The 19,433-nt window shown below is 40.0% G+C and overlaps 2 protein-coding genes across 2 annotated transcripts; one reads left to right on the top strand and one right to left on the bottom strand.

The window, feature by feature from the left end:
- Positions 1-1,055: 1,055 nt before the first annotated feature.
- On the bottom strand, positions 1,056-5,708 carry Rat1 (5'-3' exoribonuclease 2 Rat1). Its single transcript, XM_028307870.1, has 6 exons — positions 5,516-5,708; positions 5,040-5,279; positions 3,851-4,080; positions 3,259-3,365; positions 2,272-2,430; positions 1,056-1,372 (listed from the first exon to the last, which is right to left on the bottom strand). Exons 1-6 carry the CDS (start codon positions 5,588-5,590, stop codon positions 1,056-1,058), a joined length of 1,128 nt encoding a protein of 375 aa, XP_028163671.1. The 5' UTR covers positions 5,591-5,708.
- Positions 5,709-6,650: 942 nt separating this feature from the next.
- On the top strand, positions 6,651-19,260 carry mRRF2 (mitochondrial ribosome recycling factor 2). The gene is made up of 13 exons (XM_028307839.1): positions 6,651-6,842; positions 7,165-7,293; positions 7,452-7,589; positions 8,374-8,562; positions 8,923-9,434; positions 9,524-9,613; positions 12,845-13,034; positions 13,439-13,594; positions 14,141-14,360; positions 14,924-15,041; positions 16,559-16,654; positions 17,543-17,689; positions 18,573-19,260. The coding sequence occupies exons 1-13, from the start codon at positions 6,707-6,709 to the stop codon at positions 18,732-18,734; spliced, it is 2,283 nt and encodes a 760-aa protein (XP_028163640.1). The 5' UTR covers positions 6,651-6,706; the 3' UTR covers positions 18,735-19,260.
- The last annotated feature ends 173 nt before the right edge of the window (positions 19,261-19,433 follow it).

Below are 19,433 nucleotides of genomic sequence, written 5' to 3'. Positions count from 1 at the left end.
ACCGCTGCAACTCCTGTGTAGCCAGGATCTACAGTTTGACCGCCAATAAAAACCCAACCAGTGAAGGTCAAGTTTGTAACGGGGCTAGGATGCGTACCGTGATAAAATCTTATCCATAATAGACGACAAGTGTAAGGGCTTATCGCGTATAATCGATAAAGTGGCGCGATAAATGCTTATCACGGCGAGAATCATGGGCCTACATCTACAGGTTAAGTCAGTGGAGATATAGAGAGGTAAAGATAATATTATAAGTGAAAAAACTGATTCATCCTTATTCAAATCAAAACCATTAAAGCCTGTGTCTACTAGATTTTTTTTGGATGCACAAACTGATTCATTTTCAATACAATCAAAAGAAATAGTTGTTTGATCGCTAACTAGAGTTAAGGTCAAAATGTGTACGTAGATGTGTACGTGCACATACGAAAGTTGCACAAGCTGTTTTGTTTGCGGTATGAACTATAAAACTTGAATGAAGAATTATGTTTTCTATACTTCTTCGTTTCAGCCAAATGACGTCCACTGCTGGACAAAGGCCTCCCCCAAGGTTTTCCACAATGAACGGTCCTGCGCTGCCCGCATCCAGGCTCTTCCCGCGACCTTTACCAGATCGTCGGTCCACCTAGTAGGAGGCCTGACCACGCTACGTCTTCCAGCCCGTGGTCGCCACTCGAGAACTTTCCTGCCCCAACGGCCATCGTCTCTACGAGCTATGTGCCCCGCCCACTGCCACTTGATTTTAGCAATTCTGCGAGATATGTCGGTTACTTTGGTTCTCCTGCGGATCTCATGGAGACATCATATCTCCAAAACTGTTTACCACCGTCCTGGAAGATGTCTTCAAGCTTCTGGACTGGAACGGATTTGGCATAAATATCAACGGCGAGTACATCACCCACCTTCGATTCGCGGACGATATCGTAGTCATGGCTGAGACCTTGGAGGATCTAGGCACAATGCTCGATGGCCTCAGTAGAGCCTTTCTATACTTATTTGTAAGAAAATATAAAGACAAAAAAGTTATGAATGATATAAAATAGTAATAGACAAGATTATCTTACCCCAGTGTTATAGACGCACTTCTTATACAAATTGACGAGTCGGTCGACGGCGCCCTCCCTGATTTCCAAGCTGGGGAGATGGGGCAGAAAGTCGTTGCCGACGAAGAAGCACATGAACACCCAGTCATCCAGCGCCCGTTCGAAGTCATACGGGAAGGGGAGGTTGGGCATCTGCAGCTCTCGCTCCAGGTATTCCCGCAGGACGCTCAGGCGCACGAAGATGAAGCTGTCTTGGTTGCCGAAGGCCGGGTCTGAGCGGACTAGGGCCGCGTCGGGAGTGGTGCCGGTGCACTCTTTCATTTCGTGACCTGAGAAAGTACATTATTTGCTGTAGACTCCCAATAACCTCATACAGGGTGGAAACGAAAAGTGATCTCATTCGATTATTTCCAAACTATACAAGATATCGAAAATCGAGAATCAGTAATCAGTTTACTGATCCTGAAAGTGCTTCACGAGCTCTTTCAAACGATATCAGTAATAAGTTACAGAATTAACTGGATCTAACCGAAAATTCAATTTTTTCAGCTTCCATACATTGAATTTTCAGATAGATCCAATTTATTTTGTGACCTATTATAGGTACCGTTGGATAGAGCTCGTGAAGCACTTTCAGGATCAGTAACCAGTTTTTGGATATCTTGTATAGTTTAGAAATAATCGAGTGAGATCACTTATCGTTTCCACCCTGTATAATGGTGATGGTAACTTCTGATGATAGATTTTAGTGAAGAGCGGAGAAGTGTGGAGCCGTCAAATTTTTTGAATAGCATTTGACAGCGGCGGCAGTGCGGCGCGGAGCGGAGCTGTGCGGAGCGAAGAAGAGAAGTAGAAATAATGAAATCTGATTGGTTATTCAACACTTCTCCGATACCAGCTTTATGCTCTAGGTCCAGACCTAGGGCATAGCACATGCTGAGTGGTTGCCATTTTAGTTCAAATTTAACTACATAAGTAAGTAATTATGTTGTTGTAAGTAGTCTAAGGATGTTTGGACTAAATAAAAATATTTTTCTTTCTTTCTTTCTCCGCTCCGCTCTGCTCCGCCTTGGTGGAAATCGGGCCTTACGAGTTATTATATTACAAACGTCACACAGCCTTGCCATAGATCCCATATTGCCTTTAATGTGTCATCAGCATGATAAAACCCGTATTAGCTCCGCATTGCAAAATGCACGTGCTGCATAAGCCACACGAAATAACTTACCAAGCTGCCCGCAGACGTCGCACGGCCTCGGCTTGTTGGGCTTGAATTCTTCCCTGATGATAGTGAAGTTGGGCTCGTGCGTCGCCAGCCCCAGCATAATGAGATCCGCATCGGCTCCGCAAAGCACGTGCTGCGTGTTCGGATCGTGGTCCGGTTGGGCTAAAAAGTAATAAAAATTAAAGCTGTTTTTAAGAGCGTTTACGCGAAGCGCGGCATTTCAAGGGGCATCATTGGAAATTATTCGCGCGCAGCGTTTTTTAATAGTTTCCAAATGTTTATAGCAAAACAATAACAATGAATTATATATCTTTTCAAAGTAAATATTTTAAAGAAGATGTTATTTTATTATATTAAGCTATTTTTATGTTGAATTAAAGAAGAATAATGGTGTAAAAATCACTTTGATTTTTGGGTATATCACATTCTTTGAATTTGTGATTTCTTATTGTTAAATGCTTAAATCTAAAAATTTTCTCAGATAACTATTTGCCCAAGGATCTATGCTATAGGATATAAATGTTTGTTAAATCGTTTTCACAGTATTTTTATAAAAATTTCAGCTTGTAAACTGACGCTAAAGTGGAAATTTACAAAACCTGTGTGGACTTAACTTGATAGAATTCTTAAATACTAAACTAATCGCAATATTTTCTCAATTAACTATTTAGACGACGAAATTACCTAACTATTTATGCCTATAACATATTTGTAATATTACTGGTTAATGATTGTAACGAGTTGAAAAAGTACTGTTTTTGCGCCAATCGGCGTAAACGCTCTTAAGGTGATATTTCACTTCTTATCTAACTATTGTCGTCAAATACCTGCCTTGTTATGCATAAAAAAAACTAATATAACAGCATAAGTATAATAATGTACTAGCGTTTTACCTCTCGTCATGTGATAACATTGAACAAACTGCAAATTTAATTTTCTACAATAGCACTCCATTCTTTGTATTTTAAGAAACTAGTATTTTGAGATTACCCCTTTGCCTCCTGATGTAGTCCATAATCTTGTGTTCTCCCTCTCCAGGCACGTTTGCGTCTGAGAGGATCACCTTGATGCCCTTCCAGCCAGGGTCATTGTTTAATCTGTTGGTAAATAAGTACACATTAGGAAACTACTATTCAACAAACTGGCCCAGTTCACGCTATGACATGGTTTGGAGAATAAAAAATGAAAAAGGGTAAAATATGTAAAAAATACCTTAAACCTTAAGGTTTTGACCTGAAATTTTTATTTAAAACTAGCTGACCCGGCGAACTTTGTTCCGCCTTAATGTCAATAAATAAGCAGACTTTTTTTATTTCGAACGGGATAAAAAGTATCCTATGTCCTTCTCCTGGCTCTAAACTACCTCCCTGACAATTTTCAGCTAAATCGGTTCAGCCGTTCTTGAGTTATAAGCGAAGTAACTAACACGACTTTCTTTTATATATATAGATAACTTTATTAGTTAAGACTAAATAAATTAGTTATTTTAAATTGTCAAATGCTCTTTTTGTCCTACCAGTAGTGCTTTGAGATAAACAATCTTGATTGTAACTTTTTGTAGTAAAAAAAATACACTTCTCACCTGTCATGAATATAGTAATGAAGGCATTTACTAAGCCTGTCCATGAACGGTGTCCCAGGAGTAATGCAGTTCGAGTCGAAGTGCGCTTCCTTGGGCCTCTCCGGTGGAAGGTACGCCCCTTTGCTTTCAAGCTCGGAGCGGATGCGGGCGATCTCATCGATCTTCTCCTGAGTCTCCTTGGAGGCACGGAAACGACGGGACCTTTGCTGGTTCATCTTTGCTCTGGGTGCCTGTGTAATAACAATGTATTAGCAACTGGCATATTTATTGGCATAATGAGGTTTTTTATTTACAAACTAGCTGACCCGGCGAACTTCGTACCGCCGTAGCGTAGTGATTTTCTTTATATTTTTTTCCGTAAAAACCTTGTACAGAGTATTAGAAAACTACAAAAAATATTAGAATACTACAAAAAAAAATCAGCCAAATCGGTCAAGCCGTTTTCATGTTATGTCGTGACAACGGAAAACGGGTTTCATTTTTATATATATATGAGACTAGCGGCCGCCCGCGACTTCGTACGCGTGAATCCCGTTTTTCCCGCTAATTCCCGTTCCCGTGGGAATTTCGGGAATTCCTTTCTTAGTGCACCTCTACGGTACCTAAGCTACGTCCCTTCCAAATTTCAAGTGCCTACGTTTAGCCGTTTAGGCTGTGCGTTGATCTGTCAGTCAGTCAGTCAGTTTCTCGTTTTATATATTTAGATGAAAATTGAACAGAACAAAATAGATATTCACAAAACTAGGCATTAAGGCTAGGATATGGCCATAATAACTTCCTTTTAAAAATTAAACAGACACTTAATTATTTCTATAAAATATAAATGGTGCAGCAATGGTGTTACAACTGAGTTATTTAGTTTCAAAAATGGTCAGCCAAATTAAAATTGACCAGAGGGTAGAATTTGTATATTCCTTACTCAAAGGACTTTTAACTTGTTTCAGGCGCGGATCCAGCCCACAAAAATTAGCAAAGTGAGAGTTGGATCACTACATGCCCGGACATACATACATGATACATGCCTATCGATCTTATCAATAGATTATAATTAAAACAAGCAAATTAGGGTTGTGGGCATGCCCACAGTGCCCACAACGGTGGATCCGCGCCTGACTTGTTTTACCATTATGTATTAACTATCTCTGTCAATTAATTAGGTAAAATTAATACTTTTGAAGCAGCAACTTACCACACCATCAATGGCCATGTACAGCAGTTTCCTGGGCCTGACGATGCGGAACAGCCTGTCGATGCATTCAAAGATGGCCACCATCATCTCGTCCTCATCTTTCGGGGGAGGCTTGTCCTCAGGATGGGTACAGGGATGGATTATTCCGTTCATGTCCAGGTACAAATTGTCAAATTCCACCCCATTGGGGTTTGGTAACGAAGAATCAACGTACACGAGCTGACCATCTACGTCGGTTGGCTGAAAATAACAAAATATAGACGTTTCAATCGAAAATCATTCAAGGTAATGTACATCATGTAAGTAGACACAACGAAAATATTGCGTGGTTGATGGTAGTTTTCTAGTTATGTCAATGAATTTAGATATTTATTGCCATTATAGGCCAATGAATCGCAAAGATACAGAGAAATACAATTTAAAAAATACCACGGTGAAAAATACCACAACATTTTTAGGTTAGGAATACATTTTACCTTTTGTTCAATACATTCTACAATAACACTTGGATATTTACGGCTGAGCCACCGAAAAAATGCTGGAACTCCCATCTTGACACACTTTTACACTCCCGTTTAAAACAATTTAGTTGAAATCAATTTATTTACGTATTCAACACAAACAAATCGACACAGGTGCCATTGTTTAGGAAAGAGAGAGGGAGGCATAGAGAAAAGTAATACATAGGAAAAGAGAGGGATAAATAGAGTGAGTGAGATAGAATTAGTGTAGTGCACGTTCGGAAACATGACGTTCGAAAACCAAAGAAGAGTTATTTGAAATATAAAACAATATTATTTTATAGTTATTTGTATTTAAGATATTTCTTAATATTTCTATACATTAATTTCAGTGGCCGGTTAGATAAATTACATGATTTGTTAGATAATTAACATATAAATGAAATAGTGATGTCCCATAGTATTCATGAGTTCGAAAGCCGACCGAAAAAAGAAAAAGTGTCGGGAAATATTTTTTAAGAAATATTTTATTACATACAATCATTAAAACAAGTTTTTTTCTTCTTTGGCTCTCGTGAAAAACAAAAGTTTGGCAAATCAGCGGAATATCAGCGTCGAGGTTACTACGTGCTTGGCATAAGCTGAGCGAAGACCAGTGGGTCTAGACAAAGTGCAAATTATAATCGCAAACCAGTCGAAAAGTGGTCGAAAAGCCCCTTTTTTGTATGGAGTTTTGACGGATTCGATTTTCGATTCGATCAAAAAGTGCGTTTTGTCTAGGGGGGCTGTTTGGTACAATTTTATTTTTAATTTTAAGTTTTTTTAATTTGTAATTTGTATTGTGTTGTGCGGCCAAATAAACGTTTTTTTTTTTAATTATAAAAAAAATGTTTTGTTCCAAAACTAAAAAAAATACACTTTCGAATGGGATGAATCTATTTTTGAAGCGATCAAAACGTGCCTCAAGGACCTAGTAGGCAAAAGTAGTATGTGGTCGTAAAGTAAGATTAATTCTATGTAACATACATACCGAAACGTTATATTCTACATCACTACCATAGAGAAAAGTAATACAATCACTACAACGAATCTTTCTGGCTGGTCTGTCAAATGTCAGCTGTCAAACTCAAACTCTTGTCATCAAAATCAATCAAAATCAGCTGAGTGCTGGGGAGTGTGAATTTGGGGCCGTGCAAATCAAAGAAAATGAAGACTTTTTGCTATGTTAATTATTACAGAAAACTTCTTAGAAAAGCACCTATACGAAATTACTCTTCTAGTGCAAGCGATAGTAATATTGAAAATATAAGGAATATTGGTATATTAGCCCACATAGATGCAGGTTAGAATTTAGTTGTTATTTTATTTTACCTTTATAATATCCCGCAAATGGTAGCTCATAATTGGCCCCCTTTTGCTTTTCATTCAGTTCGGTCAAATTCCCTAATACATTACTTGAAAAAGAGCCATGAAAATTCCAACTGGAGGCTGGAGGTTATGTTATGATCATACTAAGAACCAATCTGTTTCCATTAAAATTCTCCATAAATACATAATTTAAGGAAATACCCTCTGACCAATAAATAAAAACGGAGAATGGAATCATAATATAAACATTAAAATAGTGTACAAGATTGATTTGTAGTGGTCTATTTCAATTTCAGGTAAGACTACCACAACCGAGCGCATGCTCTTCTACTCCGGCAAAATTCGGTCCATGGGAGAGGTACACCATGGGAACACAGTCACCGATTACATGGAACAGGAGAGGCAGCGTGGAATCACCATTACATGTAAGAACTAGCACTTAAAGTCATTAAAGTTGTGTTCTGCAGTTCACATCTGAGTATTTTATTTAAAAAGTTCTATGTGTACCCTTGTGTGTGCGTGTGTTATTTGAGTGGTCAAAGATGATGAGATATTAAATTGTTACTTGATATTCCATGAACAGCTGCTGCAGTGTCGTTCCCATGGAGAGGCAGCCAGATCAACTTGATAGACACCCCGGGGCACATTGACTTCACCATGGAAGTGGAACAGAGCCTTGCTGTGCTTGATGGGGCTGTGATAGTCATGGATGCTTCTGCTGGTAAAACTAATAATTGAAGTTGAGCTATTCTGAAGTATTTTTCCACAGCTGACTAAGATTAAAGAACCAAGTTATTGTTTAATCTACTACTACCACCACCATCAAAAGGTTTTAAAGTTGAAATAGTGCATGTAGTTTGTGGGAGTAACTGATGATAAAGATTTTTTTAGTCAGGGATGTCAAAATTCATATTTAAACTTCTGATAAGATAGAGACCCAGGAAGTTACAATATCTGACTTGTAGCCACACTCTTAACACATGTAGCTACATCAGGCAAAAGATACTTTTTGAGTCATGCCACAAATTCCAATCATTTATTCAGTATTTTACTTAGGCCCTTTTCAAGGCAAAACTTGCCTTCCCGCCACTTCAGGACAACATATGTAATGTGACCTGAATGTATATTATTCAAAACATCCCTACAAAAATACACTTGCTCATAATCATTGATCGATTGGCGACGATATGGGCTGGTGTTGAAAAGAATTGGTGGAAGAAACTCAGTCACCTGTGTCAACCTCTTTTTCAATTATCCCAACTTAGGCCCAGAACAGACGGTGAAACGCAACTGCAACGAAACTGCAACTGCTAGTTACTTTTGAGTTGCATCTAAGTTTCTGCCATAGCGTCCGTTGAGAGATAACACATGACGCGACCAGTTTGAAACTTTCAGTTTCAGTTTCATTCATCAGAATCATCAGAAAGTTGCAGTTTCGTTGCAGTTGCGTTTCACCGTCTGTTCTGGGCCTAAGAGTTTTCTTGATTCTGACTATATTATTGCAGGAGTAGAAGCGCAGACGCTCACAGTGTGGCGGCAGGCCGGCGGCTACCGCGTGCCGCGGCTCATCTACCTTAACAAGATGGACCGCGCCGACGCCGACCACGCTGCGTGCGCGCGCGCCGTCAGGGACAAGTTGCAAGCGCAGCCGTTAGTGCTGCACGCGCCCGTGCATCATGAGGGACGGTTTATAGGTGCGGGAAGGATCAGTTAGATTATGAAAAGGTTTAGGATCCAGATAGCCTTAAATTGAAACCTACACTTTTGGCATAACAACCCTTATAATCGGCGGGCATTATCGGCAACGGGCACTAGGCACTTTTTTGTTCCACATATTCTTCCGATTTTAATGAGGTGTTGACCCGAATGAATTAACCGAAATGTAAGTACTTAGTAATTTCTTCGGGTCGGCATTGTCGTAAAACAAATACTGCCGAGCCGAAGATGCCGGCCCAAATGTGTGTGTAGCACTAGCAACCCTTACTCCTATGTTGTCGTACTTTCGTTTGTGTTTTATCTGAAAATACTTTATGCACTAATTGCCCATATTTCAGGTCTCATAGATTTAATCACACTAGAAGAAGTAATCTGGACGCAAGGCCGTGGTCAGAACTTCATCCGGCGAAAACTGACTGAAACCAAAGACGGCCACAAGTGGGAGACCTCTATGGACAGCCATAGGCAACTCGTCGACACTCTATCTTCTATGGACGACCAGCTAGCCGACACTATCATACAACAAGAATCTCTGGATAATTTGAAAAGTAAAGACATTGAAGCAGCAGTTAGGAGATGTACCATAGACATGAAAGGGTTTCCATTGCTTTGTGGTAGTTCATACAAGAATATAGGAGTTCAGACGTTGATGGATGGTGTAATATCTTATCTGCCTTCTCCGCTGCAATGCAACGAACTGTATAAGTGTTTCGGGCAGGACTTGGCTGCGCGTGCGTTTAAAGTACAGCACGACGATCAGAGGGGGGTTCTGACGTTCTTGAGGCTGTATGGAGGAGAGATCAACAAGGGACAGAAGATATACAACTTGGCCAGGGATCGAAGTGAACAGGTATACACAGAAAAATAATGATTTTGTTACTATTGCAGTAAAATACTTAAAACAGTTGTTTAACCTGTTTTGCCTGTATTTTTATTCAGGCTGGGGCTTTATACGTAGCTCTCGCGGACGAATACAAGCCAGTTGAGACGGTCACCGCTGGGAATATCGCTGTCGTTAGTGCTCTCAAGGTCAGTGTTACCAACATAATATTTTGTGAAGTTAGTACTTACTTTGAAAATTATAAATAAGGGGGCGTCCATAAATTACGTGAGGCTTTTAGGGGGGGGAGGGGGTCAACAAAAACCTCACTAAATCTCACGTGGGGGAGAGGGGGGGTCTCGGGAAATATCACGTATTTTTTTCCACAAGAAATAGAGAAATAGAGTTTGCCAGAAAATTGTGTTTAAATCTTAAGTAAAAAAATGGCCAAGTGCGTGTCGTGGCACGCGCAGTGTAGGGTTCCGTAGTTGTCCGTCGTTATCACAATATATTTTAAAAGTAAGCAATTACTTCATCTAAAGTCACTTTTAAAATTTTCTTCTAAGGAATTTTTGTTAGGTATGAAATTTTATAATACATGAGTAAAACGACTATTACTCTTGAACTAACTGATCTATCTTAACCGCTATAGTTTTCCTTGAAAGTTCATAAAAAAGCACTATAATCTTGAATTTTTCCAGATTTATCAAGCCAACAGTTTAGTTTTTAGCGGGGAGGACGCCCTACTCGAACAAAAATTGGCATTTTAAACATAAACATTTTGCAAACGGATCCCTAAATCGAAAAATGGTCTTAGAAACCCCTAAGCCATTTTAAAAGACCTATCCAACGATACCCCACACGATGGGGTAGAAGACGAAAAAAGAAATTCATCCCCACTTGTAAAGGGTAGGGGAGCTACGCTAAAAAAAATTGTTTTTCAAAATTTAATTCTACCGTTTTGTCGGCGTGATTAATATAGGCATGTATTTAAATGATCTTTTTAAATTAGCAAAAATGGCAAATAAAAAAATCTAAATGGTCATCTATTTTAATGATTGATCCTCTTTCTTTGAGACATAAAATAAATGAAATCGATCGATATTTTAACCTCTTTTGAACTACGCAAAAAAAATTTGAGATGTAAAAATTATGTCTGATCGTTACTTGTTGGTCCTCAAAAATATAGGAAATGAGCACCAAATATTCAATATTGTGATACTTTTTTAAATAATTCGATTTGTATAAATTATTTTTTATCTATATCAAATAATCTTCAAAATAATTATGTTATGGTACTTATTTTTATTAAGTTGTAGTCAAAGGATGGAAACTATTTAAAGGCACTTGATGTTTAAAGATTTTTTTTTATTAAAAAAGCATACTTAACACGTTCACACTGCGTTATCGGGTCGAATTGACCTTAGGTGCTGGATGCGTTGGTGCGGGATGATATATTCGGTCTTTTCAGTAGTACGAAATATAAATATTGTTTTGCAATTGTTTCGTCAAACACAGTAAATATTTGGAAAAGAAAACTTATCAGGTCCTTACGACCCGATGTCGCACTAAAAGTAAACAAATATCGTTTAGTGCTTTTATCGTGTCTAATCGACCCGTTGACAGATGACTTTATGGTCACTGATCACGGTCGAGATCGGTATACTAAGAGAAAATCAACCTTGCGATTTGAAAAAAATAAAGAGGTAAAAATTATGATGTCGGGTTCAGGGATGTCAGAAGTAAGAAATTATTTTACATAGCGCCTCTAGTCCCAAACTAAGCAAAGCTTGTAATTTAAACAAACATGGCAATGTACCATTCTGCTTGCTTATTGGCCGCTAAGCCCTTGGCCAACTCAGTAACCAATGACGGACGATTGTCACTCAACCACAAAGTACCGCGTAAATTAAAAGATATTTTTTAATTAAAAATATTAACCAATAATATTTTTTGTTAGATCAAATATATTTTAAAGTTAAGTTATACATAGATCGAAATGTATTTATTAGGTGATCAATATTAAAAGGCAAACTTGATATAAAAATCATCAAATTAACAAAATTAAAGATCAATAACTAAAAAAGAGGATCAAATATTATTTTTGTTTACCAAATATTAAAAGAGTATATTAAACATGAATATTATGTTACCTTTAATGAAGATCATTCATAATTTATCCGTAGATCAACTAATATAGACCCAATAATTAATATAAAGATAAAATATAATAAAAAACATCATTTATTTTTAAAAGTGCACATACAAAAAAGATCAATTAGTTTTTAGAGGATCAAATAATATTGTCCCATTAATATACATACCTCTACAAAATTACAGCTCCCTAGTGCCAATAGTTTCCAAGCAAAACCTCGGACAGACAGACAGCCAGACATATCGAAACTATAAGGGTTCCTTGTCAGGACTAAAAAATGATATTTGTATGATGATAATGTCATTTTATTCTATACCGTCTAAACAAATAAAACTAAAAATGCTTCCGTCTGCATGTGTGAATACTAAAATGCAGAATAAATGACGAAATTAAGAAAATTATAAAACAAGTTCTTTTTTTATCAAAATCGATTTTTCTAGATTATTTGTGATTTTGTAGAAAGGAACAATTAGACTAGGTACTTCTGTAAAAAAACAATGTGACCCTAGTACTAACCACTGTCACTACACGTGTTTTTCTGGATCTATTCGTAATCAGTGGGCTTAGTGCGATTTTACATCAATCGTCATCCGCTAGCGACTGCGTAAAAAATGACATACATTAAAATGTATGATGATTGTACAGCGTCCCTAGCAGATACTTTCAAGAACTAAAATCTTCAACTTTATAGATCTTTTTAATGCACTCATTAGCGACAACGTTAAAGCACACAAAAAAACAATGTTTCTCAGTTATATTACTCCAAAACTATTAATTTCGGATTTTTTTAAATATCACGTGAGATTTGGGGGTTGGGGAGGGGGTCAGGCAAAATCTCACCAAATCTCACCAAGGGGGGCGGGGGGGTTGAAAAATAGCCAAAATTGTCTCACGTAATTTATGGACGCCCCCTAACTTGAAAAAATCGAAATGCCTAAGACGGGAATTTCAAATATCAAATTAGTGTGAGATGCGAATCTTAACGCTAAAATTAAATAACTTAGTACTTACTGACTAGATTTGTAGCGCTATCATTTTAGCTTGTATGTTGTAATTTGTGCAAGTAAATAACAACGATCAATTAAATTCATTTGACATCAGCTCCTTCGAAGTGACTGTAGCGCTTTTAGGCAAGTTCATACTTTTTCTGCAAGATTTCCAAAGGGGGGCAGCTGCCCAACCCATCCGAATGGGCACGCCCATTATTATTATGCTCTAACCTATTTTCGCATACCCTTATTTTCCTTAAAGACATGAGTAAACGTAAACTACAGCTTCATTCCAGGCGACGATGACCGGCGACCTGGTGACGTCAACGCAGTCGGCTGCTGGCCGCGCCAAGGAACGGCTTGCAACCACCCTGAAGCAGCAGGATAAGGTGGAACAGCTGATGCTGCCGAGCGCCCGTCAGAGACTCCAAGCTTTGGAGACAGAGCCCAGTAATGAGGAGTTAGCTGACGTGCTGTTAGGAATCGGTAAGTCCAAAGATGTAAAAGCCTGTTTTATAATGAAATATTGGATGAAAAGGAACATGTATTTTAATTATTATTGAGAACCTGTCAACTTTTCAGTTACAGATTGCACCATTTGTTTTTACTAACTTGCCAAGTTGCCTTTTTAGCGCCAATAAATGAATATTGACTCCATATTTTGAACTTTATATTCATGAAAATGTTCAACATGTTGTGTCCTATACAGAGGATTGGTTAAGTTCTTTTGACTAATGATTTCACTCTTCATAGACCTAAAATTGCTTTGTGTAACTGGGTTGGTACTAAAAAACGTAAAAAAAGCATCTAATCACAGAAAATCACGCTTGACGTGTCTTGCGTGATTATATTTCTAGTTTTGCTTATTTTTCATGTGTCGTGATTCCCAGGAACCACAATCCCCGAGCCAGTGTTCCTGTGCTCCATCGAGCCTCCGAGCATTGCGTACCAGAACGCACTTGACATAGCACTTGCCGAGCTCACCCGGGAAGACCCGAGTCTTCGCGTCTCCACCGATGACGAGACCGGCCAGATGGTCTTGGCTGGTAAGCATTCCCGTTATCCATAGCCAGTACAGCTAGCACGAAAAACTTTCGAGTTCAAATCGTTTGCGTACTCGAATCGCCATCAAAAGATTTAGTAAGAAAACTGCAACAGCGCCCTTGTGAACGTGTCGTAAAGTGAACTTAGTAGGTATGAGATGTGCTTGCACGTAACTTATTTTGAGAATCAAAATTGTCACGTTATCGTTTAATTCGAAGATTGAGTATCGAATTTTATCGAGTACGCAAACGATTCGAAGACGAAAGTTGTTCATGCTAGAGGTACAGTTCTCAAGCATTTCTGCTAAAGCAGATTAGATGCCTGAAAACCTAGCTTAGACCCGTGCAGGTTGCCTCGTTTATTTCTTTAAAAAAATATAACACGCAGAAGAATAAAACAACCACTTGTAACACATATACATTTTTTGAACATGTAATGTCGAACAAGCAACATAGAGAAATATCTCCATCGATACTAACGCTTCTTCTATCGATACTCCATCTAAAATATGAGCACTCACGGCAACTCATCTCACGGTCCATTTACAGGCATGGGCGAGCTTCACCTAGAAATCATAAAGGAGCGAATCATCCGCGAGTACAAGATAGAAGTGGAACTAGGGCTGCTTCAGATCGCCTACCGCGAGGCTCTGGTAGGAACCGCTAAGCATACCCTAGCGGTGGACAGGAAGATCGGCAGCTTCAAGCAGCAGGTCAAGATCACCATGTCTGCCAAGAATGCGAAGGTCGCGCATGATAAGGTGTTGAGGTCAGTTTAGTTTTAGTACACGATTACCCATAGACTGAAAATACTCTTGAAAAAGTATTACACAAATTATGTATGTCACAAAAAGTAGACCCTGAATTGTGTTATCAGGGTCAGAGAAAATTTATAGGTATACCAATTTTTTCTGTCATTTTTATTTTGTTTGCGGACCTCATGGATATGTGCGTGAATCCCGTCCCGTCCCAGCATAGTGGATTTCCTTGGGGCCGCGAACCCTAAGTTGGACTCTCAATTGACATTAAGGGAGAAGTCACACGGTGCGGTGCGGTCGCGGTGCCGGAGCGGTGTCGCTGCGGCGTCCTTCATATAAAAATCAATGATATGCCAGACGGTGCGTTCCGGCGCCGCACCGCAGGCACACCGCACTTCGATTGAGCGAGACGGTGCCGTTGCCGTTGCGACGCCGCATACCACATGTGTACAGTCTGCAGTGCTGCGGCAAAATTTCCCTAAATTCACCGTATGGCTTCTCCCTAAATCTGCACTGCTACGTTATGTTACAAACAATCGCACCTCTTATTAGAAATCTTAAATCTTGTCTCCAGGCTAGACAAATCGGCCGAAAGCGCGGCCAACCTGTCTCACATCCACCCTCGCACGCTGCAGACCATAAACACCGCCGTCGCCACGGCCCTACAGCACGGGCCCAAGCTTGGCTGCCCGGTAAGTTCCCCTAGATCTTTAACAAACTTACACAACTACTATCACAACTTATTTTAGCTCTTTTTTCTATATCCGGCTCGAAGGACCAATACTATTGAGTACATGATTCCTTTAATTACTTGTTACATCAATAGAAATTGTATGTACAAATAAATAATAGAACAATCAGTTTGTGTATCGTATTTAAAGGGTAAATTCGGTAGCCAAATTGTGAAGCAAAAAAAGATTGTTTGCAAATCATTGTTCGATGCAAAAATCACAAAAAAAAATTACGCGTCTCGCGTGCTTCTGATTAGCATCTTACTGTCATGCGCCTAATGTGTCTAAACTGAGGAATGATACTCCCCTGCTCTTGTGCTCTCTTGACAAGACCACCCTGTATAATTTATTCTTGTTGATCCCCTGTCCATTCCTTGCTCTCGCGTTCTTGACATGACCATCCTATACAGGGTGGAAACGATAAGTGATCTCACTCGATTATTTCTAAAATATACAAGATATCACTGATCCTGAAAGTGTTTCACGAGCTCTATCCAACGGTACCAATAATAAGTTACAAAATAAACTGGATCTATCCGAAAATTCAATGTTTCCAGGTTCCATACATTTAGTACTGCCACAGTCATGGCACTCATGTCTTGATACTATTATAGCAAGTAAAGCCTAAAACCAATGTTTTTCAAGAATAATTTTAAATAAGAATGCAATTGACGAGTTCAATTTAAGTGTTTATTATTTAATAAAAAAAATTAACACTTCTAATATTGTGTGGCTGGCATAAATGGCAATGCCAGATTTTGTATGGAAAGTGGCGTCTTTTTTTTTTCGCGCGGCCATCTACCAAACTTTGTTTTTTGATTACAAAATAGTGTAATAAACCAAACTTACTATGGCATGTATACCTCTAAACTCAGTCTGAACTGAGTTACGAGCATTAGAAGTTTGATGATTTTCATACTAGATTTGCTTTTTGTGCGCAAGTTTTGTAAGAAATTGCAACAAAATATTGCGCTATTTTTTATTGCGCTGATTCTGCTCCATACTGATGTCTGGAGCCTTTAATGGATGATATTGTTTGTTTACACATACAATTTTACTATTTTGTTGCAATTTCTTACAAAACTTTGCGCGCAAAAAGTAAATCTAGTATGAAAATCATTAAACTTCTAATGCTCGTAACTCAGTTCAGACTGAGTTTATAGGTATACATGTTTTAGTAAGTTTGGTTTATTACACTATTTTGTAATCAAAAAACAAAGTTTGGTCGCTGGCCGCGCGAAAAAAAAAAGACGCCAATTTCCGGCATTGTCTTTTAGTATGGAGGCTGAAAACATTGAATTTTCGGATAGATCCAGTTAATTCTGTAACCTATTACTTATACCGTTGGAAAGAGCTCGTGAAGCACTTTCAGGATCAGTAACCAGTTTTTGGATATCTTGTATAGTTTAGAAATAATCGCGTGAGATCACTTATCGTTTCCACCCTGTATAACATTGTTGTATTGGTCCCCTGGGTAGCTGGTGGACGTGCAGGTGACGCTACACTGGCTGGAAGTGACGCGCAGCACGTCCGACTCCGTGCTCGGCGCCACCGTCGTGCAGTGCCTCCGGAAGGTCAGTGACATCTAACGTACTTGGAATAGGCCAGTCAAAAATACAGTGTACAAAAATACAATTTATTGCAAAAAAATGAGATTTTTGTGCTGCTTGTTTTGGATACCCGGAAGGTCAGTGACATCTAAAGCACTTGGAATAGGGCTTATTTTGTGATGTGCTGTACAAAAAATACAATGTGTTACAAAAAAAAAACTTTTGTGCTGCTTGTTTTCGATACTTTTTTTTACATAAATCACGTTTCCACTAATATCTCAGATATTACGTAACGATAGCGAAAGACGGCCCCATTGACATATTTATGAAACTTAAAAGCAGAGGCGACAATAATCAACGTCGGGCAACGGGACATCGGTCATCGGTCGGTGAGCATCAGACTGCCCACAAAAGATTGGAGAGCGCTAATTTGGTCCCCATCAACCGCTAGATTATCGTAGTAACACCTAACATGACGAGGTTATTTGGGTTACTTGGGATTTGTTTACAATAAAACTACAACCTGATCGAGCTAACTGCGCACCTCGTTGAAATGCGACTCTCCCTCCCACTTACCCGCACATCTCCCCGCGTTCGTAGCAGAGCGTCGATGTGACGTCACAGTGGCCTGGTGCGCAGTTGACTCGCCCGGGTTGTATAACCTTTTTTACAGAAGCCTATTAAAACAATATCTTTTGCTGTTATCGTAGTAAGGCGGTTATCACACTGCGACGGAGCGCGGGGCGACTGATTTAATAATTGTATGCAAGTACCTCAGTTTGTATGGAAAACACGCGCGGCACTTCACACTGACAACGCGTCCGCGCGCGTGAATTTTTATATGAAATCACGCGCTCCGCGGCGGAGCGCAGCGCAGTGTGATAACCGCCTAAACTGTTCGTATATTGCCAGGTGTTCGAGGAAGCAGACTCAATGCTGCTAGAACCTGTGATGTCATTGGAAGTAGTGTGTCCCGAAAGCCACGCGGCGCGAGTGTTGACCGACCTCACGCGGCGCCGCGCTGAGATCAGACACATACAGCTGCGACACCAGAACAAGGTGAGTTGGGGCATTGTAGCTTCTATTGCCAGCAGGTGTAGACTCAGTCTTGCTTGAACCTGTGTCGCTGGAAGTAGTGTGTCCCGAGAGCCACGCGGCGCCGCGCTGAGATCAGACACATACAGCTACGACACCAGAACAAGGTGAGTTGGGGCATTGTAGCTTCTATTGCCAGCAGGTGTAGACTCAGTCTTGCTTGAACCTTGATATCGCTGAAAGTAGTGTGTCCCGAAAGCCACGCGGCGCGAGTGTTGACCGACCTCACGCGGCGCCGCGCCGAGATCAGACACATACAGCTGCGACACCAGAACAAGGTGAGTTGAGCTATTGTAGCTTCTATTGCCAGCAGGTGTAGACTCAGTCTTGCTTGAACCTGTGATGTCGCTAGAGGTGGCGCGAGAGGCAATCTAACGCACGTACAGCTGCGACACCAGAACAAGGTGAAACAAAGCATTTAATCTAGGGGCTAAGTAACTGGCAACTTTGGCCAGAAAAACTGCCTTCGGAGAAAAACATTCAACTGTTGCGTGCACATCTAACTTGCGGCAACGACATGAAGGACTAGCTTCGGTAAAAAATAAAGCTTGGGCCAAAAAACATCCTTGACCAAATCGTTTATTTAATCATTTTATCGACCCTTTCGACCAAAAAACTACTTTAGCCTATATGAGCCAAAGTTTTGGAAAAAGCCAAGGGTTTTCAAAGATAACGCGAACTGGTAGTGACAAAAAAAGCGAAAGGTCATCTATGACGCATCTTGGGGGACGTCCAGTCGTTGCGTTTTAAAAAATTGCAAAGGCAGACTTGCCTTTGCAATTTTCTAAAATAATAATGATGACTATAAAAATGATGATGATTATTACAATAAAATAAAATCTCCCAGGTGATCGAGTGCCTCGCGCCGCTGTCCGAACTGCTGGGCTACTCGACGACACTCCGGTCTCTGAGCTCGGGACTGGCATCCTTCTCCATGGAGTTCCACTCCAACCGCCAGATGGCACCGCACGACGAGGAGAAGGCCATCAGAAACGTCACCGGCTTCTGATGTCACAGTGAGGATTATTGAAGTTTTTATTGTTTTGCCTTAACACAAATGGGGTAAGGTTTAAAATGGAGTGGCAATAGGGCAAGAACGGAAGAAAATCTGAAGAAAGGATAGTTTAAGCCTTGATCACACGTACCGAGTAATCGAGCGAGACAGTGCTCTCGGCCGAGTACTCGGTGCGTATGAACATAGCGCCGAGTGCTCGGCCGAGCAAAGCGGCGAGACAGTAGCTCGACTCCCGTTCTACTTACTAGGCCGAGTGTCCACCCTCCCGCTGCCCCGCACTCTCGCTCGCTCGCTCGGCAGGTCTGAACGTGCACTGTCTCGCCACTCACCACTCGGCCAAATGATTGACGTCACGTCCACAGATTAGAGAAAAAGAAAAGTCTCAATAAAACTGAACTGACTGTGCTAATTTCAAAACACGTGTGAACAGCTACTCGCTTACATCATTGTCTCGACCGAGTAACCATTTTAGAATCTCGCCCGTTTACTCGGTACGTGTGATCAAGGCTTTAGTGGCGAAAGTAAATAGTGGCTAGAAATAAAGCCTGAGGGAGATCGAATAATAAGTAGAAAGAGTCAGGTGCGTTTTTAAAAATGACCTCTTTTACGGAGAATATAGATATTTTTATTAAATCATTGTAAACGCGGATTTATAAAACGTTTGCACCCCACTTGTATCAATAATATTGGGAC

Source organism: Ostrinia furnacalis, unplaced genomic scaffold (genome assembly GCF_004193835.3).
Source record: "Ostrinia furnacalis isolate ACB-3 unplaced genomic scaffold, ASM419383v2 OfSCF2357, whole genome shotgun sequence".
Taxonomy (NCBI): Eukaryota; Metazoa; Arthropoda; class Insecta; order Lepidoptera; family Crambidae; genus Ostrinia; species Ostrinia furnacalis.
This window is presented reverse-complemented; position numbering and strand designations above follow the sequence as displayed.